This window comes from Fundulus heteroclitus, chromosome 11, assembly GCF_011125445.2.
Source record: "Fundulus heteroclitus isolate FHET01 chromosome 11, MU-UCD_Fhet_4.1, whole genome shotgun sequence".
In the NCBI taxonomy this organism is placed as follows: domain Eukaryota; kingdom Metazoa; phylum Chordata; class Actinopteri; order Cyprinodontiformes; family Fundulidae; genus Fundulus; species Fundulus heteroclitus.
Genome location: NC_046371.1, coordinates 49,380 through 73,278, shown reverse-complemented (window position 1 = coordinate 73,278; position 23,899 = coordinate 49,380). Strand labels below are relative to the sequence as shown.

At 42.1% G+C, this 23,899-nt stretch overlaps 2 protein-coding genes across 2 annotated transcripts; both read right to left on the bottom strand.

Moving 5' to 3' along the window:
* Positions 1 to 2,165: 2,165 nt before the first annotated feature.
* On the bottom strand, positions 2,166 to 3,089 carry LOC118564440 (olfactory receptor 52N5-like). Its single transcript, XM_036142604.1, has one exon. It carries the CDS (start codon positions 3,087 to 3,089, stop codon positions 2,166 to 2,168), a length of 924 nt encoding a protein of 307 aa, XP_035998497.1.
* Positions 3,090 to 13,451: 10,362 nt separating this feature from the next.
* LOC105924548 (olfactory receptor 52K1-like) lies at positions 13,452 to 14,975 on the bottom strand. Its single transcript, XM_036142603.1, has 2 exons — positions 14,939 to 14,975; positions 13,452 to 14,771 (listed from the first exon to the last, which is right to left on the bottom strand). The coding sequence occupies exon 2, from the start codon at positions 14,765 to 14,767 to the stop codon at positions 13,787 to 13,789; it is 981 nt and encodes a 326-aa protein (XP_035998496.1). The 5' UTR covers positions 14,768 to 14,771; positions 14,939 to 14,975; the 3' UTR covers positions 13,452 to 13,786.
* Between the last annotated feature and the right edge of the window lie 8,924 nt (positions 14,976 to 23,899).

Here is a 23,899-nt window from a genome sequence, read left to right as displayed (position 1 = left end):
TTTGGCGCTATATAAATAAAATTGAATTGAATTGAATTGAATTCCTCTTGGTGTGTAGAGCGCCATTTTCTCTCCAATTTCCTACCATTGTGCTTCAAGGAACGCAGCTCTGAATTAAACCAGGGAGCCAGTTTCCTGTGAATAATCACCTTCTTTTTCAAGGGAGCTACATTGTCTAATGCAGAACGCAATGAGGAAGTCACACTGTTAACAAAGGTATCGATTTGTGAATGGGAAGAAACAACATTGCTGCTATCTGCAAGGTATTTCTGCAATAGTGAGGATATTAAAAGGGGGACAGACTCTTTAAAGTTTGATGCAGCATTGTCCGATAAAGATCTACTATAATAGAACGCTCTTTTAGGGATGGAGAACTCAGTTAGATTAAACTCAAATGTTATCAAGAAATTATCAGATAGGACAGGGTTGTGAGGAAATACTGTTAATTCTTCACAATCAATGCCATATGTCAGCACAAGGTCTAAAGTATGGAGCTAAGAGTGCGTCGGTTTATGCACATTTTGAGCAAAACCAATTGAATCTAGGATTGTTTTAAAGGCTACGCTAAGGTTATCACATTCTGTGTCAACATGTATGTTGAAATCCCCCACTATACTAACCTTGTCAGTGTTTATCACCAAATCAGATAAGAAGTCTGACAACTGATCCAAAAACTGAGAGTAAGGGCCCGGTGGACGATACAAAACAACAAACAGAAGAGGTTTTATCGCTTTGCAATTTGGATGAGGGAAACTGAGGGTTAAATGTTCAAAAGAAATGTAGTTATTAGTTTGCCTTGAACTAATTAATAAATCTGAAAGATGGTTTCCACTCCTCCTCCTCTTCCCAAAGATCTGAGAATGTGGAAATTTGAATAATTGGAGGGAGTTGACTCATTTATACTAACGTAGTCCTCTTGTAGCCAGGTTTCTGTGAGACAAAATAAATCAATCTGTTCATCAGAAATCAATTCCTTAACTAACAAAGTCTTTAAAGGGAGAGACCTTATATTTAATAGACCACATTTAATTGTTTTATTTTTTGATTCAAGGTGAGCCGTGTTGATTTTTATTAGATCTTTATGATTTGTTCCTTTTAGATCAGTTTTTGATCTGTTAACGTCTCACTTCTCCCCGCACTTCTCTCATTCTCGTTTTCCGCCCAGTTTGATGGTTTCTTCACACCTGGACACTTTGGATCAACCATGACCTCCAGTTGGGCTCTTCTGATAAGGTCACTGTGTCTGCATGCCATAATTGTGCCTGCTTTCTTATGAGTCCCAGCTGTTTGCTCTGCCTGTTCGGGTGGTCTCTTCCAGCCTGCATCAGCTGGTCTCCTGCTAATACTTGCCTGCCTATACCTACTGCCAAGATTAATTTGCTAAGTCTGGGTCTACTTGTCTGCCTCAACTGCCACTACTCAACATTCTCAATAAACCTTTTAATCGTAACTCCGGCTGAATATCAGGTTCACCTGCAGTAATCATTACAAAAACATAAAAATGTGTCTTTTTAAACCAAATAAATATTAAAAACGCATGCTAAATAAACATTTTTGATTACTATAGTGCCCTATTGTAAGCTCTTTGTCCCTTTGTAATGTCAAGTACAGAGGAATATATTAGATTGTCAAATGTGATATTATTAATTTTGTGAACACTATATTTTCATGGCCTCTGTTGGTAATTGGACTGTAGAGAAAGCATTCACTCAAGCATCTTGAGTATCAATAGATATGTTTTATTCATGTTTTCACACATTTGATGTGTAACTTTTAAGAATGCATGCTTGGTATGAAGGATTACTGCAAAGTCAACAACTCAATGCCAGTGACTGTCCACTGTGGCTTAAGGCTCATCCAAAAAGACTGAATGCTGCAAGTCAATGATTGGATGCAACCTGCTGGGTTTCCTTAGTGAGAAAACTTTCAACCAACATGACTGGAGGATTTGATTGAATTTACTTTAAAAAGAGCCTTGATATGACATGTGTTGTGAATTGGTGCTATGTAAATAAAATGTTATTGATTAACATTGGTACATGAACTCTTTCTGCAAAAGTGTATTTATTACACAAATGCATGTTTGCTGATGTTTAATAACATTTATTTCAAAAATCTTTCCAAGGTTTAATCAAAGATTTAGTTTCACATGATGGCAAACATTTTCAAGAAAGAAATAGTTTGTATAAGAAACTTCTTATTTCTTTGGACTGTAAACCATAAATAATAGGGTTCAGGCTGCCTGGCACAATAACGAACAGAATGGCAGAGAGTTTTCTGTAGTCTGAATATTGAGGGAACCGATGGAGAACAATAATCGTAATGCCACTTAGTGACATAATGAGATACACAACCAGATGAGTGCTGCAGGTCTTCATCGCTTTACTGTTCAGTGTTTTGTTCTTAGTAGCCAAACAGACTGCCGTGATCTTACCATAGGTGAGAACCATGCAGCCAATAGACGATACAAACAGCAGCACAGTGAAAGACAGACCAAAGATGTTATTAATAACCACACTCTCACAGGAGAGCTTAAATAGTGAGGCATTGTCACAGAAAGGGTTGGTGATGAGAGTCCGGCATCGGTTCAGCCTTACAGTCAGGCCCAGCAGAATCACAACAAAAACAAAGGGTACCACCCAGGAAAACACTATCAGCTTTACAATCATTCTGCCGGTCATTATTGTGCTGTAGTACAGAGGTTGACAGATGGCCACATATCTGTCAAATGCCATAACCATCAGTACAGTGTGTGAAGTGGTGCCGAACATGTGTGTTATAAAAGCTTGAATCACGCATTCATAATAACTGATGAGACGCTCAGAAGGGGGCAGTAACATGTCTGACAGGAGACGGGGTAAAATGTGAGTACTTCCTATAATATCACTGATGGTCAGGTTACAAAACAGCACATACATGGGCTGATGAAGGCTCTTTTCAATGCAAATGATTGTTAAAATACCCAGATTCATGACCATAAAAATTATGTAGGAAAACAGAAACAGGAAAAAGACAAGGCGTACTGAATCATCTTTGACCTTCAAGCCCTCCAGCTGGAGTGTAGGACTGTTGTAGGTGTAGTTCTCCATCAAGCTGAAAAACCAAGCAATGTTCAATAAAACTGGAAGTTAACTAATAAATGACATTAAAATTCTTCTTCATTTGTACTTCATTGGGTAAACTAAACCAATTAAATAAATCCATCAACAATTAAAATTAGAAGAAATTAATTTACATAAAATATTAAACACGTGCTTTTTTAAAACAGCATTACATCAATAGGTTGATACCTTTTGGCCTTAAGGTCGGGTTAACACAACAATCAGTGTTGACTGTATTTCTAGATGCAGTTTTAACATTGGGAGGGGGGGGGAGGGTCACATAACCTCAGAGAATGGGTGATGTAACCTTTAGAAACACATTATTTTCTTTCACTGTTACCAGGCAGTGACATTACACCCTTACATTGGTACCAGGTTTTTCCCACCAATTCTGCTATTTACTCAAAGAAAATGGAAACTCAATTAATTAATCTTGTGATTAAATCTTCTGCAGTATACTGTCACTGCAGAGGCTAATGTCTGTTTTCAACAGCCAACTGGGTGGGAGAACTCTATAGGTTCAGAAACTTTGACCCAGGATTTCCTTTTTTTACCTCAAGAATATTGCCAAAATTTGAAATATTATGTCCAGGATTGACGCTGAAAAACTAGTCCATACATTTGTTACTTCAAGGCCGGACTAATTGTAAATGCAGTTTGAAGCCTTCAGCTGATCCACAATGCTGCAGCAAGAGTTCTGATGAAAATCAAGAGGGATCATATTTCTCCTATAGTAGCTTCCCTTCATTGGCTTCCTGTTAAAATAAGAATTTAATTTAAAATTCTTGTTCTAACGTATAAAGCCCTTAATAGTCAAGCTCCATCATATATCAGAGCTCTGATTACCCCGTATGTTCCTAACAGAGCACTTCGCTCTCAGACTGCAGGTCTGCTGGTGGTTCCTAGAGTCTCTAAAAGTAGAATGGGAGGCAGATCCTTTAGCTATCAGGCTCCTCTCCTGTGGAACCAACTCCCAGTTTTGGTCCATGAGGCAGACACCCCGTCTACTTTTAAGACTAATCTTAAAACTTTCCTTTGTGACAAAGCTTCTAGTCAGAGTGGCTGCAGAGTCTTGCGCTGCCATTTTGCCATCTTTCCATATTTCCAACTAGTAAAAGTTATCGAAAAAATTTTGCTGCACGTTGGTGTGGCCAAGCCTCAAAATTAAACTTTTCACCATGAAAGACTAAACATTAATAACTTCAACACACTAGGTCAGAGCAGCACCAAAGTTTCTGTGAGTCAACTTACATACGTTTTCACTACAGTTATGTGCTCACATGATGACGTCAATTTAGCGCCGCCCACGACAAACAGGAAGTGGCCAGTTTCACTGGATGTCCTCATTTTACACACTGACTTAACATTTTAAAACAAAGTGTGATCCAAAAGAGCATGTTTATGCAAAATTTTACTTTGAGCTGGAACATATGGCTGGACAGTGTGGACGTGGCAAAGTGGCAAATTTCCATAGCACACCCTTTGCATAGGCTCTAAATCTAACATGCATGATTCAATTTGCTTCAAACTGGATACAAATTATTGTTGTTAAGCTACCAACAGAACCATTGGATTACATTAGAATTTGGATCAATGGCACCCCTTAGGACGCTTGAAAGGCTCTATTACCCTAATGCATCGTTAGATCTTCCCCAAATTTGGGTTCCTTATCTATTTGAGAGGATGATTTGGTCAGCTGATGACATCGCTTTACCCATGCCCACCCAGTAGTAAGTGAATGACTTCATTGCTGATTCCTCCTCATGTAACTGTTGTAGGTGTGAACCTGAAATTGAGCCAAACACAGAGTTACATTAAAAAGGAGTTTATTTTAAATGCAGAAACAGACCAGGAGACGTACTGTAGGTGGAACCAGACATTAGCACACATAAACTGAAAACACCACGGCGGCAGAGAACGAGTGATGTGATGTGATGTGACGATCTGGCCGTGAGTGGGTGAGTGAGGCAGGCGTATGGATTGTCAAACAATAACCCTGGATTCACAACTGACAACAGCTGAAATGCAGGAAGCTCTAAAAACCATGCCCAATAAAAAGGCTCCGAGTTCAGATGGATTTTCAGCTGAGTTTTATAAAGAATTCTAGAATATTCTGGCACCAACGTTCCACAGAATGTTGCAGGAAACTCAGGAAATTGACAGATTTCCGTCAAATATGAATTCTGCCACCATTAGTCTCGTGTTTAAGCCAGACAAAGATCGTCTTTCCTACCAGCTGTTGTCTCATATCCCTTTTTAATGTTGATATTAAAATTGCCATGGTTTAGTTTTGGTCTGGGTTTTTTCCGTTATTTTTCAGTTGCTCCTCCTCTTACTCAGCTCACCCTCCACTCCTCAGCAATCAGTCACACCTTTTAGGCACTAATTAGTCAGAATTCACTCCACCTGCCAGCCTCCCTACGTAAGCCTCCCTCAGTCTTCTCTTCCCCGACGGCTCGTCTTCAGTCTCTATCTACACCACGCCTGTCTAGTTGTGTTCTCATCAGGCTCCGCTCACTCCACCTCTGTCAGCCTGGTTTGTTCCCTGTTTTGTTGCTGGACTGCCTGCTACCCTTGTGCTCCAGGTTTGCTCTCTGCTCTGTCACTGGATTGCCTGCTACCCTGTGCTCCAGCAGCCCTACACCCCAAGAACTGTCTCGCTCTGCACCTCTGGTCTGACAGCAGCCCTGCATCTCCTAGCACACTCTCCAGTCTCTTCCAGTCAGCCTACTCCTGCTTCCATTATCTCCAGTCTGGTTACTAACTCTGGTCATCATCATCCTACTCATTACCTTCAATAAACTGCAATACAATAAGCTCTGTGTGTGCGTGCTCTGTCCGGGTTCACGTAGACAAATCCTGACAAAAATAATCCGTAAAGCTCTTCTGTTCTGTCTCTCTCCGAGGTCGGTCGACTTAACATGGCACCTTTCGATGGCCGCTGCGATGTGAAGACCGTAGGAAGCTGAAATTTACAGTGTTACTTCCTGTTAGAATTTTGTACGGTATGCACCACGAGGCGGGCGTCTTATTAAATTTCTTCAGAAATTTTCTAGTTCCCCCCTGTTATCATTTAATATACTCTTTTTCCCATCTCATGTCAACCGTTCATGATGTCTCTTTCTCTTAAAAAGTAGCAGCTTATTAATTCCGTACAGCTGCATGTTGATTTTGGCTGTGAAATCCTCGCCTCCAAAGTTACAAAAAAGCTACATTTATTACGTGTCAATCTCTATGAGCTCCTTCACTTAGTGGGGGTGGGAGGCTGTTGGGTTAGTCCTGTGGGGTGTTGTGGGGGGTGGCTGGGTCTTGGGGTCTTGTGGGTCCCTGGAGTGGGATGTTGCCACCAACGTGTCGGAAAGTGCACTGCACGAACACAACTACGGAGGGGATGGGAAAAGTGGGGAAGCTTAATTATGGGCGTTTTTTAGGGACCAAGGTGTACAGAAGGAGGGAGGCTGTACGGAACTGGTTCCATTGCTTTACAATGGCTTATTAGCCCACCCAGCATAGCGCCACCAACCTGTCGGAAAGAGCACTGCACGAACCAACTACGGCAAGGGCGGGCGGGAAGGGAAAAGTGGGGAAGCTTCTGCTATTGGCCGAGACCGTGGCTTATTTAATTATGCGCGTTTTTTAGGGGCCAAGGTGTACGGAAGTAGGGAGGCTGTACGGAACTGGTTCCATTGCTTTACAATGGCTTATTAGCACACCCAGCATAGCGCCACCAACCTGTCGGAAAGAGCACTGCACGAACCAACTACGGGCGGGAAGGGAAAAGTGGGGAAGTTTCTGCTATTGGCCGAGACCGTGGCTTATTTAATTATGCGTGTTTTTTAGGGGCCAAGGTGTACAGAAGGAGGGATGGTGTACAGGCCTGTCCAAATATCAATAGCACCAATGGTGGTGGCAAATGGTGCTGCAGCATATGGCCAAGAGTGGAAATCTGGGCCCGTTTTGTTTCTGGAGCTATGCCACCAGCCAAGCAATATTTGATTTTTGATAATTGAGGCCTTTGCAGCTCATGGATTTGGACCAAACTTATAAATGCTCATTTCCTGGAAGTGCTCTACAACATGCCACTAACCACATCTTCTTATCTCATTGCTAAAAGGAAGTAGCTATAGGAAGGGGATACAGGTATGAGCTCTTACCTGTTGGTGGATGCCTCAAAGGGGCTCCTGTATGCCGAGTTGGAGCTGGAACAGACAAACCGTGTGTGAGCTGTGTGCCATCAAAGGTTGCACATTTTCACCTTTTGACCCCCACTGTGTCCATGTGGGACCACCCAGGGAGTTCAAAATCACAGGTTCTGCTCCTCATAAGGTCACCTACAAAATATGTTAAAATCAGCCTCCTGTGAAAAAAACAACAAAAGCTGTTTGCCTCGAAAAAAATCAGCCAACTTCCTAAGGGCTCAAGACAGTATTTGAGTCTCAAAAGCTGAGGCAGAAAGGTTTATTTATGCGCAGTGATACCAAAATTTAGATATGAGTTCTAGCTCAACCCTCAACTGCCGTCTGTGATTTTTGTGCCTCTGGGTGCTTGCGTCTAAGAATGGCAACCGTTTGAAGTATGAAAAAGAGATGCACAAAACACAGAGAAGCAGTGTGTTTTGTGCCACTGTTCAGCATGGGAGCAACAAAGGGTAACAAACTTGGTACCAAACAAAAGAGTCAATGGAGACGATCGAAACAAGCCCACTTGAGCCCATGTAGCTTTTTCCTTTGTCTCCCAGCAGCTGGGGATTTCACCTTGCTTAGGAGGCCTCAATGGGGCCTCCTAGAAACCAGTGTTTTGTGCCACTGTTTAGCAAAGGAGCATCGTAGCCTCACAAACTTGGTACCAAACGAAACAGTAAATGGAGACGATCGAAACAAGCCCACTTGAGCCCATGTAGCTTTTTCCTTTGTCTCCCAACAGCTGTGTTTTTCACCTTGCTTAGGAGGCCTCACTGGGGCCTCTGCCAGCAGCTGGTTTTTGACCTTAATGAGGCCTTAATCAGGGCATCCTAAAAAGAAGTGTACCAAACTTGGTACTGTCATGGTTTTCAGATGACGAGCCCACATGCAGATACGATCGGGAGGCAAAGCACAGTTCTAAGATGTTTATTTAGGAGACAGGCAGATACAACGGACGGGACTACGGACAACTCGGCAGGGTCAGAACATCACGGCTGGAGAGACTGCAAAGAGAAGAAGAGTAAGTGACTCTGGTGAGTGCATCCAAGCACCAAAAGCTGTGACAAAAACAGGGAGATCCAAAATTAGTCAAAGTTCAAAGACGAAAAAACTCAGCAGCAGGTTTTCAGGAGTTGGGTCAGAGGCCACGTCGTACCACGACTGCTTAAGGCTCTGGCGTCTTCCATCTGTCAGCGCTCTGCTTAAGAAGCCAGAGGAAGCCACCTGCAACGAGCTGCAGGTGTGGGCCACGCCCCCTCAGCCAACTAGGCACACCTGAGGAGTAGAGTTAGAGCAGGACAACACAGAGGGCCAAGGTGTACGGAAGGAGGGAGGCTGTACAGGCAACATGGAAGTATAAAACGGTTATCTGCCTCCTATATATAGGGGCTAAGGGGTGTAGCAGCACCCAACATTGCCTTCCACCCAGAGGAGCAGGGTTCGAATCTCACCTCAGCCATCATATTCTCATTTAGTACATCAAAGTAAATAAACAATTTAGACTTGAAATATTTTTCTAATTTCTTAATAGGACTCTGGAAGGGAAATTTGGAAACAGATTTAATAGTAATTTGAACATTATCTTTTAAAAAGTGGCGTTTTTTTTGAGGTCCTAGATGTACATAACCCGGTAGCTGACGTACATATAAAGTGTACATAACGCGGTAGGTTACGGGCTGATGCTGGGACTCATTGGAAATCAAGCTTTAACAAATATACCACTGTTTTGTCTGAAACTGCACTACACGACCACAACTACCGGGGGAGGGGAACAGTGGGGAAGCTTTTGCTATTGGCCAAGAGCGTGGCCTATGTAATTATGTGGGTTTAGGAGGGGTCAATGTGTACGGAAGGAGGGAGTCTGTACAGGCAACATGGGAGTATAAAACGGCTCTCTGCCCCCTATATATAGGGTGGATAACAACATTGCCTTCCACCCAGAGGAGCAGGGTTCGAATCTCACCTCAGCCATCATATTCTCATTTACAACATTAAAGCACATAAACATCTTGTACTTTGAAATATTTTTCTAATTTCTTAATAGGACTCTGGAAGGGAAATCTGGAAACAGATTTAATAATAATTTGAACATTATCTTTTAAAAAGTGGTGTTTTTTTTTTTGAGGTCCTAGATGTACATAACACGGTAGCTGACGTACATATAAAGTGTACATATCACGGTAGGTGACGTACATATAAAGTGTACATAACGCCGTAGCTGACGTACATATAAAGTGTACATATCACGGTAGGTGACGTACATATAAAGTGTACATAACGCCGTAGCTGGCGTACATATAAAGTGTACATAACGCGGTAGGTGACGTACATATAAAGTGTACATAACGGCGTAGCTGCCGTACATATAAACTGTACATATCACGGTAGGTGACGTACATATAAAGTGTACATAACGTCGTAGGTGACGTACATATAAAGTGTACATAACGTCGTAGGTGACGTACATATAAGGTGTACATAACGCAGTAGCTGCCGTAATTATAAACTGTACATATCACGGTAGGTGACGTACATATAAAGTGTACATAACGTCGTAGGTGACGTACATATAAAGTGTACATAACGCAGTAGCTGCCGTAATTATAAACTGTACATATCACGGTAGGTGACGTACATATAAAGTGTACATAACGCGGTAGGTGACGTACATATAAAGTGTACATAACGTCGTAGGTGACATACATATAAAGTGTATATAACGCGGTAGCTGACGTACATATAAAGTGTACATAACGTGGTAGATGACGTACATATAAAGTGTACATATCGCGGTAGGTTATTTTTAATAAATATAACATTGTTTTATGAAGTTCAGCATGTGGCTACCACTATTACAAACTGTAACCTGTCCTACCAAACATTTAGAGATGTTGCCTGATGCATGTCAGAGCTCCAGCAGGGGGGGGTCATCGTTCCAGCACTCTAGCCCAGCGAGAGGCACTCTTCCCGGGGAGAGGTCTCTGACTGAGACACCCCCAGCCTGGAAGTGGGAGATTAATTTTTTTTTCTTTTAATTTCACATTAGGGATCTGGAAGCTATATTTGCAAACGGGTTAAATAATAATTTGAACATTATATTAAAATAAGTGGCGTATTTTTTTTGAGTTCTGTCTCCAGCATGGGGTGGATACGAATTCAACAGGAGTAGCTCTAATTGTGCCTATAGTAAGGCAGACTTCCAGAAGGGGGGGTCCAGTCAAGCACTCTAGCCCAGCGAGAGGCACTCTTCCTGTGGAGAGGTCTCTGACTGAGACACCCTCAGCCTGGAAGTGGGAGAGTAATTTTTTTTTTAATTCACATTAGGGGTCTGAAAGCTATATTTGTAAATGGGTTAAATAATTATTTGAACATTATTTTTAAAAAGTGGCGTTTTTTTGAGGTCCTAAATGTACATAACGCGGTAGGTGACGTACATATAAACTGTACATATCATGGTAGGTGACGTACATATAAAGTGTACATAACGCCGTAGCTGCCGTACATATAAAGTGTACATAACACGGTAGGTGACGTACATATAAACTGTACATAACGCGGTAGCTGACGTACATATAAAGTGTACATAACGCGGTAGGTGACGTACATATAAACTGTACATAACGCCGTAGCTCACGTACATATAAAGTGTACATAACGCCGTAGCTCACGTACATATAAAGTGTACATAACGCGGTAGCTGACATACATAGGAAGAGGCACTCTTCCTGGGAAGAGGTCTCTGACTGAGACCCCCCCCCAGCCTGGAAGTGGGAGATTCATTATTTTTTTTATTTCACATTAGGGGTCTGGAAGCTATATTTGCTAACGGGTTAAATAATAATTTTACCATTATATTAAAATAAGTGGCATTTTTTTTTTAGTTCTGGCCCGATGCCAGCGGCAAAGGGAGTCTATGGGTCCTGTACGGCCGGTCCACGTTTCGGCCGCTTGGCCCTCCCAAAAACGCGCCACTTCGACGGACGTGCGGGTTCGGCCAATGGGCGAACCTTTCCCGTTTTTCCCTTTCCGCCCCCTGCCGCGCTGGCGCTATCCCCTCTCCGACAGGTTGGTGGCGCCGAAGACCCGACGCCAGTGGCAAAGGGAATCTATAGGTCCTGTACGGCCGGTCCACGCTTTGGCCACCTTTTCCCTCCCAAAATCATGCCAGTTCGACGGATGCGCGGGCTCGGCCAATGCGTGAACCTTTCCCGTTTTTCCCCTCCCGCCCGCCGCGGGCTGTACGGCCCTCCCCCGCCTACGTACGGGCCGTACGGTTCGCGACCCTACCCCCGGGCGTCACACTGTGGATGGAGCCCGCACTGCGAGCGGAGAAGGGCGTTCTTTGGGGGGGCGCCGCACGGCCGGCGTGCGCGGCGGCGTGCGCGGCGGCGTGCACGCCGGCGGGATGCCGCCGGTGGCGGGGCGGGCGGGGATCCGCGCCGCACCCGGCCCGCCTGCCCGCCGATTTTTAAGGGGGCCGGCCTGGCCGCGGCGAGCGTCGGCACGCCGCCGCGCATACCTGGGCATTGGGGCCGTATGGGGCTGTACGGAAATGGAGGGTCTCGTTACGCCCGCCCTGGAAATTTTGGTTTTGGCCCTAGGGGGGTGAGGTGTTCCGGGCACGTCCCACCGGGAGGAGGCCCAGGGGAAGACCCAGGATATGCTGGTGGGACTATGTCTCTCTGCTGGGAACGCCTTGGGATTCCCCCGGAGGAGCTGGCCCAAGTGGCCGGGGAGAGGGAAGTCTGGGCCTCCCTACTGAAGCTGCTACCCCTGCGACCCGACCCTGATAAGTGGAAGAGGATGGATGGATGGATGGATGGGTCTATAGGACTGGGATCAGGGTGGTGGAGATGGGGCTGGAGTATGGACCATGTATGTTGAGTTTGGGGACTATTGGGTGAGGGGGGTCTTGAGGTGCCTGAAACTGTGAGTATAGAATGTGTGTGGTGAGCGCAAGTGTGTGTCCCTCTTATTTATTTATTTTTCTTTTGTGTGTAAGAGTGTATGCATGTGGGGGCACTAGGGTGTGAATGAGTGAATATGGCTGTGTACATGGTTTTCTCTCTGTCTTTTTTTAGGCTGGATTTTGGACTGCCTCCTCTCCTGGGACATCTCAGGTCTCCCCTAACTGTGGAGCCCATCCCCCCACCATCTTGCTCCCCTCCGTTGACTGATGACTTGATCCACTGGTGCGTTGGTGGTCCTCGGTGAGCACACCAGACTCCAAGAAAAAAAAACTAACTGGTGATCTTCAATCGAGGATTTTACACAGTGCCCTCACAACAAACTCCATTTTATCTGTTTTATGTGTGTTTATCTGGTCTGTTTGAAAATGCTTTTCATGTTTTTAGGGATTGCAAAGGACAAAAAACTTTTTTAGCCTTTTAATACGTTTTTTAGTCTTTTGGCACAGTTTTTACAGGCACTGTATATATTGGAGGAGTTTGTTAAAACAAAACAAAAGAAGCAAAAGTCCCACATTTTTCATATTTTAATCAGAGAAACTAAGTTGGTTATCTCTTAGAGACAGACTGCACGAAGAACCTCACCTTGGTGCTGTGGTCTGGGGAAGTGCAATGTCAAGGACAGGAAAAGGCTGGAGTACTGCTTCCACAGAGCCACGTAGAACATGGGGGATTTAAAGCAATTGTGGGATTTTAATAAGATTTTATTTGACGTGTCAGAGTAAGGAGAGCTGCAATGAAATAAGCTCTTTAAGTATATTTAACAAAAGGAACTAATTATGACACTTTTTCATTTGACTGTCTTGTATTTTTAGACATCATTGTAAATACAGTTTTGCTGAATAACAAGATTAAGAATCTTAATTTATTCATTATCTTCCACACATCGTCAGACTTATTGCTTAGCTGCAAATCAATAACATGAAAAATGTCTCTCTTTAAACCAAATAAATATTCAAAATACATGCTAAAACATTTTTCATGACTATAGCACCCTATTGTGAGCTCTTTTATCCCTTTGTAATGTCAATTACACATGAATATATTAGATTGTCAAATTTGATATTATTAATTAGTGAACACTATAATTTCATGGCCTCTGTTGGTGATAAGACTGTAGAGAAAGCATTCACTGAAGCATCTTGAGTATTAATAGATATTTTTATTCATGTTTTCACATGTTTGATGTGTAACTTGTAAGAATGCATGCTTGGTATGAAGGATTACTGCAAAGTCAACAACTCAATGCCAGTGACTGTCCACTGTGGCTCAAGGCTCATCCAGGAACACTGAATGCTGCAAGTCAATGACTGGATGCAACCTGCTGGGTTTCCTTAGTGAGAAAATGTTCAACCAACATGACTGGAGGATTTGATTGAATTTACTTTAAAAAGAGCCTTGATATAACATGTGTTGTGAATTGGTTCTAAAATTGGTAAATAAAATTTGATTGAATTAACAATTGTACATGAACTCTTCGTGCAAAGGTGTATTTATTACACAAATGCATGTTTGCTGATGTTTAATAACATTTATTTCAAAAATCTTTCCAAGGTTTAATCAAGGATTTAGTTTCACATGATGGCAAACATTTTCGAGAAAGAAGTAGTTTGTATAAGAAACTTCTTATTTCTTTGGACTGTAAACCATAAATAATAGGGTTCAGGCTGCCTGGCACAATAACAAACAGAATGGCAGAGAGTTTTCTGTAGTCTGAATATTGAGGGAACCGATGGAGAACAATAAACGTAATGCCACTCAGTGACATAATGAGATACACAACCAGATGAGTGCTGCAGGTCTTCATCGCTTTACTGTTCAGTGTTTTGTTCTTAGTAGCCAAACAGACTGCCGTGATCTTACCATAGGTGAGAACCATGCAGCCAATAGACGATACAAACAGCAGCACAGTGAAAGACAGACCAAAGATGTTATTAAAAACCACACTCTCACAGGAGAGCTTAAATAGTGAGGCATTGTCACAGAAAGGGTTGGTGATGAGAGTCCGGCATCGGTTCAGCCTTACAGTCAGGCCCAGCAGAATCACAACCAAAACGAAGGGTACCCCCCAGGAAAACACTATCAGCTTTACAATCATTCTGCCGGTCATTATTGTGCTGTAGTACAGAGGTTGACAGATGGCCACATATCTGTCAAACGCCATAACCATCAGCACAGTGTGTGAAGTGGTGCCGAACATGTGTGTTATAAAAGCTTGAATCACGCATTCATAATAACTGATGAGACGCTCAGAAGGGGGCAGTAACATGTCTGACAGCAGACGGGGTAAAATGTGAGTACTTCCTATAATATCACTGATGGTTAGGTTACAAAACAGCACATACATGGGCTGATGAAGGCTCTTTACAATGCAAATGATTGTTAAAATACCCAGATTCATGATCATAAAAATTATGTAGGAAAACAGAAACAGGAAAAAGACGAGGCGTACAGAATCATCTTTGACCTTCAAGCCCTCCAGCTGGAGTGTAGGACTGTTGTAGGTGTAGTTCTCCATCAAGCTGAAAAACAAAGCAATGTTTAATAAAACTGGAAGTTAACTAATAAATTACACTAAAAGTAAGCTACTTCATTAGGCAAACTAAACAAATGGAATATTTTTATAAAGTTCCAAGAAATGAATTGACAAGCATTTTTTAAAACAGCATTACATCAACTATATTGATACCTTCTGGCAGTCAGGTTGAGTTAAGACAGCTTATTTCCAGAGCAATCAGTGTTGACTGTATTTCTAGATGCTGTTTTAAAGTTATGAGGAGGGGGGTCACATAACCTCAGAGAATGGGTGATGTCACCTTTAGACATCCATATTTTTTTACTTCCACAGTCACCAGGCAGCATCATTAGACCCTTACCTTAGTACCAGGTATTTGCCACCATTTGTTTGCAATTTACTTAAAGAAAAATACAAAAAAATATGGATACTCACATGATCTTGTGATCATGAATTAATTAATCAGACTCTAGCACCACGGACGCATCAAGGATAACATCATGAGAGTATTGAAGACTGTGCATTGGGAAATATTTGTGATATAAGATACAGGTCAGTTTTTCCTGTCTTCTCAGGACAACCCAGAGTGGGAATCTATGTTATTCCATCTTCCTCAGTGATGTGATTTTTCACTACTACATTACTATAATTTAGTATTTACTGTTATAATTTCATATATAACTATTAGAATTTTTCCCTTTTAGTGAAAAGGGGGGGGATTATGGGAGATTGGAACGTTTCAGAGTGTTAGTAGAGGTAAAATGAGGACAACAGGACTCTTGCTGAACTTGGTTGATTTAAACTGGGCCCTGTATTTCACCAACCCTAGGAAGTCAGTTATTGTTTAGAATTCCTATCACATTTAGCTTCACGAACAGGATCTCCGACCAACGAGCCAGGAAGTCCGAGGACAGGAGTTGTCAAAGTAATTGATTGGGATCATCAGGATTTATGGACAAATACAACTGAGTGTCATCAGCATAACAGTGGAAATTAATCCTATGCTGTCTGATAATTTTGCCAATCGGACGCATATATATAGTAAAGAGAATTAGCCCTAGGATTGAACCCTGTGGTACTCCACAAGTGACCCTAGAGTTTGAAGAAGATTTATTATTAACATGAACAAACTGGAATCTGTCTGACAGATAAGATTTAAACCAGCCTAATGTTTTCCCCTTAATCCCTGCAGTATGCTCAAGTCTTTGTAGGAGAATATTGTGATCAACTGTATCAAATGCAGCACTGAGATCTAACAGGACAAGTACAGACACAAGTCCATTATCTGAGGCCATGAGAATATCATTAGTGACCTTCACCAGAGCTGCTTCAGTGCTATGATGAGCCTGACTGAAACTCCTCAAGTAGGTTATTACTTTGTAAATGTTCACATAGTTGATTAGCAACTACTTTCTCAAGAATTTTAGATAGGAAAAGAAGATTATATATAGGTCTGTAATTTACTAACTCATCTTGATCAAGAGAAGGTTTCTTAAGTAAAGGTTTAATAACAGCTTTAAAAACCTGTGGTACATATCCATTTACTAAGGATAGATTAATCATGTCTAAAATAGGACCACTGATCAATGGGAATACCTCCTTAAACAACTGTGTTGGGATTGGGTCCAACATGCAGGTAGGTTTAGACTTTTATTTTTTGCATCTCCAGTGACGCAAAGTAACTACATTTAAGGTAGCTCTGCAGATAATTTGAAAGAAAGAGATGTTTTTGAACAAAATTTCAAAAGGAAAGGAAAGAAAAGATGAACCTTTCCAGCATGAGCCAAGAACATCACGGTAAATTGACACCAAGAGGACCAGGTTTTTGACTGCATGCCTTACCTGAATGCTAACATAAATGTTTTTCTGAGTTATTGCTTTCCAGATGAAGGACAGAGATCCTGAAATGCCACCTTTCTTCCAACAGAAGACTCTGAGAAGTGAGCTTTAGCAGGCATACGGTAAGAAGTTGATATACCAAAGAATTATTTTTGCTCTTTGACAATATATTATGGGAAAAACTGGCCAGTTATATAACTTGTTTCACCTATATTATGGGAAGAACTGGTACATGTTTTTGAGTTCACATAAACTAAGAGCAACATATCTTATTTTGTTATTTTGTTTCTCATATTCACATGAAACTGGGATCAACATATTGTGCTCATGCTCTGAGTTTTGCCTGTTATTTTGTTTCTCACATAAAACTAAGAACATGTGTTATTTTGTTATAACTTGTTTTAACTTGTGGTGGGAACTTATGACAATGTGTTGTGGGAAAGACTGAGCCACTTTCATTCAGAAAGAACTGAATGAAAGTCTGGTAGCCTCCGCTTAAACCTGTTTCCTGTTGCGATTATCCGGATAACTGAGAATTTCCATAGGTACATTACTTTCTATAGCCACAAGAGGGCTCGCTAGGCTTGTGAAAACTATACTGCTCCTGTACCACTTAACTTGTAGACAAGAAAAAATTAAATGTTTGTATATTGTTTCGCTGTTTCAACATGTATTCACGCAACAGAGCATTAATTAGAAGAGTAGGAAGAAATGGTTGAATGTTTATATGGATTAAAACATTTTTAGAAAACAGAAGAATTACAAGTGAGGACTGGAAAAGTCCCGACAAGCAGCATTCACTCCTGGATAAGCATAGAGCCACAGGGAGAGTCGTCTGCATTGTTGATGGCTTTGCAGCAATCCCTCATACTGAGCATGCATGAAGTGACAGTGGAGAGGAAAACTCCCCTTTAACAGGGAGGAGAACCTCCAGCAGAACCAGAACCAGGCTCAGTGTGAACGCTCATCTGCCTCCACCCACTGGGGCTTAGAGAAGACAGAGCAGAGACACAGAAAGCTCAGAAGCTCACATTGACCCAGGAGTACTTTCTATGGTAGAGAAGACAGAGCAGAGACACAGAAAGCACAGAAGCTCACATTGACCCAGGAGTACTTTCTATGTTAGAGAAGACAGAGCAGAGACATCTGTGAACGGTACTGAGTAAGCATGGAGCGACGGCGGAAAGAAAAACTCCCCATTTTAAAAGGAGAATTCTCTCTCATTCAATTCAATTCAATTTTATTTATATAGCGCCAATTCATGAAACATGTCATCTCGAGGCACTTTACAAAGTCAAAAATCAATCATATTATACAGATTGGTCAAAAATGTCCTATATAAGGGAACCAGTTGTCCTATATAAGGGAACAAGCACCATTCACTCCTGGAGAAGCGTAAAGCTACAGGGACAGTCGTCTGCATTGTCCATGGCTTTGCAGCAATCCCTCATACTGAGCAAGCATGAAGTGACAGTGGAAAGAAAAACTCCTCATTAGTGGGAAGGAAAAACCTCCAGCAGAACCAGAACCGGGCTCAGTATGAACGATCATCTGCCTTGACCGACTGGGGCTTAGAGAAGACAGAGCAGAGACACAGAAAGCACAGAAGCTCACATTGATCCAGTAATCTGTTCTACATTAGATGGTAATTGCGGGTGATCTGTCTTCCCTGGATGATGTCACAGTTAACAGAACGCCAGACCAGGTGTACCTACTATTAAGAAAAAAGAGAGAGAACAAAAAGTTAAAAGCTGAAATAACAACAAACAATGCAGATTGGAGAGCAGTAGGAGAACTCAGCAGAGAGAGAGAAATAGACCCTGATATCCTCCAGCAGCCTAAGTCTATAGCAGCATAACTATAGAGGTAGCTCAGGGTAAAATGAGCCACTCTGACTAGAAGCTTTGTCAAAAAGGAAAGTTTTAAGATTAGTCTTAAAAGTAGACGGGGTGTCTGCCTCACGGACCAAAACTGGGAGTTGGTTCCACAGGAGAGGAGCCTGATAGCTAAAGGATCTGCCTCCCATTCATTCAAATGCATGGACTAGTTTTTCAGCATCACCCCTGGACAGAATGTTTCTAATTTTGGCGATATTCCTGAGGTAAAAAGTTAAGGATGTTCATATCCTACAGTGGAATGCTAGGAGTTTATTAGCAAACTGAAATGAACTCAACATATATATTTGGATATGCACATGTACTTTGTATGCATTGTCTTATTTTTTGTCTTGATGTTATGTGTACCAAACAGTTGCTGTGAACTTAGATGTGCTTGTATTCTGTCTGTCTCTCTCCGAGGTCGGTCGTGTCTTTAATCTCTTCTGCAGCTTTCACCCCCCCCCCTCTCCTGCTTTGCTATGTCTTGTCTTTCTGAGCACCTTCTTCATATCAACCAAACTCTGAAAATCATGGATCTGGTAAGCTGGTCTTGTAGTGGATTAATATCAATATAGTGGATTAATGGCTGCACAGTGGCGCAGTGGGTAGCGCTGTTGCCTTGCAGCAAGAAGGTCCTGGGTTCGAGTACACCCCTGGGTCTTTCTGCATGGAGTTTGCATGCGTGGGTTCTCTCCGGGTACTCCGGCTTCCTCCCACAGTCCAAAAACATGACTGTTAGGTTAATTGGCTTCTCCAAATTGTCCTTAGGTGTGAATGGTTGTTTGTCTCTCTGTGTTGCCCTGCGACAGACTGGCGACCTGTCCAGGGTGTACCCCGCCTCTCGCCCAGTGAACGATGGAGATAGGCACCAGCAACCCCCGCGACCCCATGAGGGATTAAGCGGTTTGGAAAATGGATGGATGGATGGTGGATTAATGTCTCACAATGAATATATTCTTATCACAAGGGTTAAAGGGTGTGCTGTAACATATACCTAAGAAAGAATGTGTGTGTGTCACTCCAGAGGTCAAGATAAGAGGTAGAGGGTCAATGCAAACATACCGAGGCAGTGGACAAGACATCTGGACCAAAGAGCAAGCCATTTGCAATGTAAACAGAACATGTATGGTCCAAAGGGCTGCAATGTAAACAGAAAGTGCATGGTCCATGTTTGGAAGGGGTAATGATGTGTAACCATGTCGGAAATGGGTAGTGATGTGTGACCATGTTTGGAATGAGCAGTGATGTGTAACCATGTTTTTAAAAACACGCACCCTAGGGAAATTTCCACCGGTACATATTAGGATAACAGAGATATCCGTGGAAAAGTACCTGAAAATACGTAATAAATAGGAGGGGCTCGGGGAGGAGCCCCCAAGACCCAGGGAATGTATATAAGCAGACCACATTCTTTGCTTTGTTAGATGTTGACCGGTTAACATCTCATGTGTGGTTGACTTGTATTATTGCAATAAACCATACTGGACCGAGACCCAGCTGCCTCTGCTTATTTTTGGACCACTGTTGGAGATTTTTCAACTGACTTATCAAGAACTTAGAATTTTTGAAAGACTTAGCCCAAATTACTACGTCGTCCGGAGGACATCCACGACAGTCTCTCAATACTATTGATATGTTTTTTTCGACGGGTAGGCAACGGAAGGGGGACCCGCCCGGTCCTGATTTGACTTATTTTGTGAGATACACCCTAAATTCTTGGATGGAAAACGGTGTGTCTTTCGACTTTGTCATTCCTATTTGAAACATTTGCATGTTTGGATTCAGAATACTTGGATTTCTACTTATTGGTTTTTGTGGATTTTTGAAGTATCAGCAAATACAGCGGATGTCGGTAGCTATTTGGCTTTGATCAGGCTGCCAGCTGCATGACGCGCCCACTAAGGCGGTGAATGGACAAACCTGGAAGGTGAAGGAGCAGAGCTGAAAAGCTGGATGTGCTGGAACGCAGACTGGCTTTGGTGGTTGAACTCAAGGGGAGATGGGATAAAATCTGGAAGTGAAGTGAGAAAAAGCCCAACAATTTGGAATATTGGATTTACCATTTGGAGCCAGCAAAAGACTTAAAAGCTGACAGTAAAGTCAGAGCAGCTTGTTCATAACAAATAACATATTTGGATTCCCTCCCTATCTCTACTCCTGGATTGTTATGGCAGAGAATGCTCAGAAAAGCCCACGGCTACCGCCCCTTCCCCGCTGACACCTGTGGATGCTTTTCTGAACTGTTGGCCGGCTGATAACATCAAGGACAATGGCCTCTGGAGAGTGTTCACGGAAATATAAACACTTTAACCCAAACAGTCACACATACCTGATGCTCATAAAACGGATGAATTTACACGCGACAGGTCTCAAATGTTTACCTTCTGCATATATGTTGTCTTGTGTTATTTGTGCTTTTCGTGCTATGAGGGTTTTTTTGTCGGTTGTTTGACTCTTTATTGGTGAGAGCATAAATTGGCAAGCATCTGTCCCTTTCTCCACCCCCCCCCCCTTTTTCCCCATGTTGTTGTTCTTCCTTCGACAGATTTCAAGGGCAGCGCCTCGTGGACTCCGTGTAGGCGGGGTCTGGGGCTGTTTGGAGGAATGCGCCTAATGGCTGCGCTAATAGCAGCGACCGACTGGCTGCATTCCTTGGCAACGCAAGGCCTCAGTCAATCGTTCCCCCAAATGTTTGTTTGTTTAAGTGTATGTGATGGACGGGGATGTGAGGTTGTGAAACTGTGGAAGACTGTGTATACTTGAGTATTGTGTGGATGTCTTTGTGTTCAATTCAATTCAATTCAATTTTATTTATATAGCGCCAAATCATGAAACATGTCATCTCAAGGCACTTTACAAAGTCAAGTTCAATCATATTATACAGATTGGGTCAGATTATGCAGATTGGTCAAAAATGTCCTATATAAGGAAACCAGGTGATTGCATCAAAGTCCCAACAAGCAGCATTCACTCCTGGGGAAGCGTAGAGCCACAGGGAGAGTCGTCTGCATTTGGCTTTGCTGCAATCCCTCATACTGATCAAGCATGAAGCGACAGTGGGAAGAAAAACTCCCCATTAACGGGAAGGAAAACCTCCGGCAGAACCAGGCTCAGTATGAACGGTCATCTGCCTCGACCGACTGGGGGTTACAGAAGACAGAGCAGAGACACAACAAGAGAGACAAAAAAGCACAGAAGCACACATTGATCCAGTAATCTGTTAAATTGTCTTGTGTTACATTTTGGAATTACTTTTTATTTGTATTACTGATAATATTTAGTTTTCTTGAAAATGAAATGTTACATCTCAAGGGATTATCTTTGAAATAAGTAAAATTAAAAACATGATCTTTTCAGATGAGGATTAAATAATTTTATCAGAGGTGGCCAGAATCAGGATAATATTATTTAGGCCAGTATCTTAGGAAGGTGACAATATTTGTTTAAAGCAGGTGTTTATGTTAATTATTATATATTAATTATATTTTGCCTGAGGATCAAACTTTTTATTGACTGACATACTGATATGGTTTTATTGCTGCCACGCATTAAGTAGGAAAGCCTTTTGATTGTTTTCACTTTGTTAACTTTTATTTTTCTGTGGAAAGAGAACCGTTTCTTGGCCCAGAGGACTGCTGTAATCTAGAATGATGTACCCATTTCATCACTGTTTGCTGCAGTTGCCACAGCTGCCAAGAACAAGTGCCATTGTTTTTACGGCCAAGGTGATCATTAATGAGGTCCGCTGTGAGCTGTTCCCCAACAAATACTTACCAACAGTTTCTGATGGTAATTAGCCTTCTGGGAGAAACATGGAGGCCTATTAGATGTTCATAAGAGCTCAGAGAATAACACCAATTACAAGGTGGTTATAGTAATTTTCCCCAAGGTCTAAAATTACTTCTTTCTATCCAAGTATGACAAACTTATTATTATTATTATACACAAAAATATAAACAGGATTTTTCTTTAGTCAAGAGCAAGGGAGGTCAGTGACCTGTGACCTGAGTGAAATTAACGGAAGCTCCATAAGAGGTATGGGTTACTCAAATTCTCATCTAATACTGGGCAATCGTACAGAATTATTTTTTTATTTTTATTTTTTTTCATACATTACATTTAGATTTTCCAAAACTGGAAACCATCTCAAGATTAACAAGGACTGGTTCCTAACCCAAATCCTTAGTCCGGATCTTTTCAACATTAAACATAAACTGGCTGATAAAGTCTCACTGTAGAGTCCCTTTATATGACTATAAGAGGCTGTACTCTAGCAACTTTTTAGGTAAAGTCTTTCCTGGGCTGATAGATCCAGCATACACAAAGAATAGTCCAAATTTAACTCATTTTCTCATTTTTCATCAACCCTGAATAACTTCTTAGATTCACTGCTACTGATGCATTGGGGTTATCCAAGGGTCAATGTTGAAAAAAAGATTATTTATGTCAAAGAGCTATTTTCTTGGTTAAATAATGGTTAAATATAAAATAAATAAAATAAAGGCAAACCACAACCTGACAATATTTTGGAGATGCACCAAGGACTGACGTGATCCAGATGAAAAGGTCAATAGAAGTTAAAAAAGGAAACAGCTGCTTTCATGCAATCTGGGTTGAAGAAGGAATTACTCCTGTTCTGACAGTCCCTGAACACAACACTCCAGGTTTAATTCAATCACTTGCTGGTCATTGAAACACATGGGAGCAAAGATGCCTCAAGGATGTTCATTACAGCCAAGTAATAATAGGTCCCCGCCAAAGATACATAGAGTTTTGTTAAATTAATTAGAACAGGTGCTCCAATGAGGCTCGCTTGTCAGATAAAAAGTACATTTTGAAAAGTACTTTGAGCAGGTTTTAAACATAATTTCCATCAAGCCCTCATTTCTGTTTAAAAAAGGCGTTTCTCTTTGCCCAATCAGCAGGCAGGAACCCACCCGCCCTCCAGCTCTGTCCAGCCGGACACAGGGAAACGAAAGACAACCATGCCATGCCTCAAGCTCCAAACCCACGGCAGATGGAGCCTATTCCATCAATGTCAGGTTAGGTTTATTTAGGTTTTTGTAGGACCTAAATGCAGACAAGAGTTTGCGAGTCACATACTTTGGTAAAGGTGGTATTTATTGACAAAATAGCAAGCTTACAAGTTAGAGAAGAAAAGGACCAGGAACTGGGGCAGGACAGATGATCTGACAACAGGTGATAGGAAACTGGCATGTTTAATAGGGGAGAGAACAGAAGGAATGGCAAGTGAGAGTAATCAACACAGGTGACAGATATGAGAGTGATTGAGCTGAAGGAGAGGGACAGCAATGATGTGGCAGGATAACCTTGCCTGCAAACTGAATTCTCGTGATATTTGTGCGTTCACAAACATAAAAATCCATCTTGACCCGCTTCCCCTTCCACCGTTTGTGAC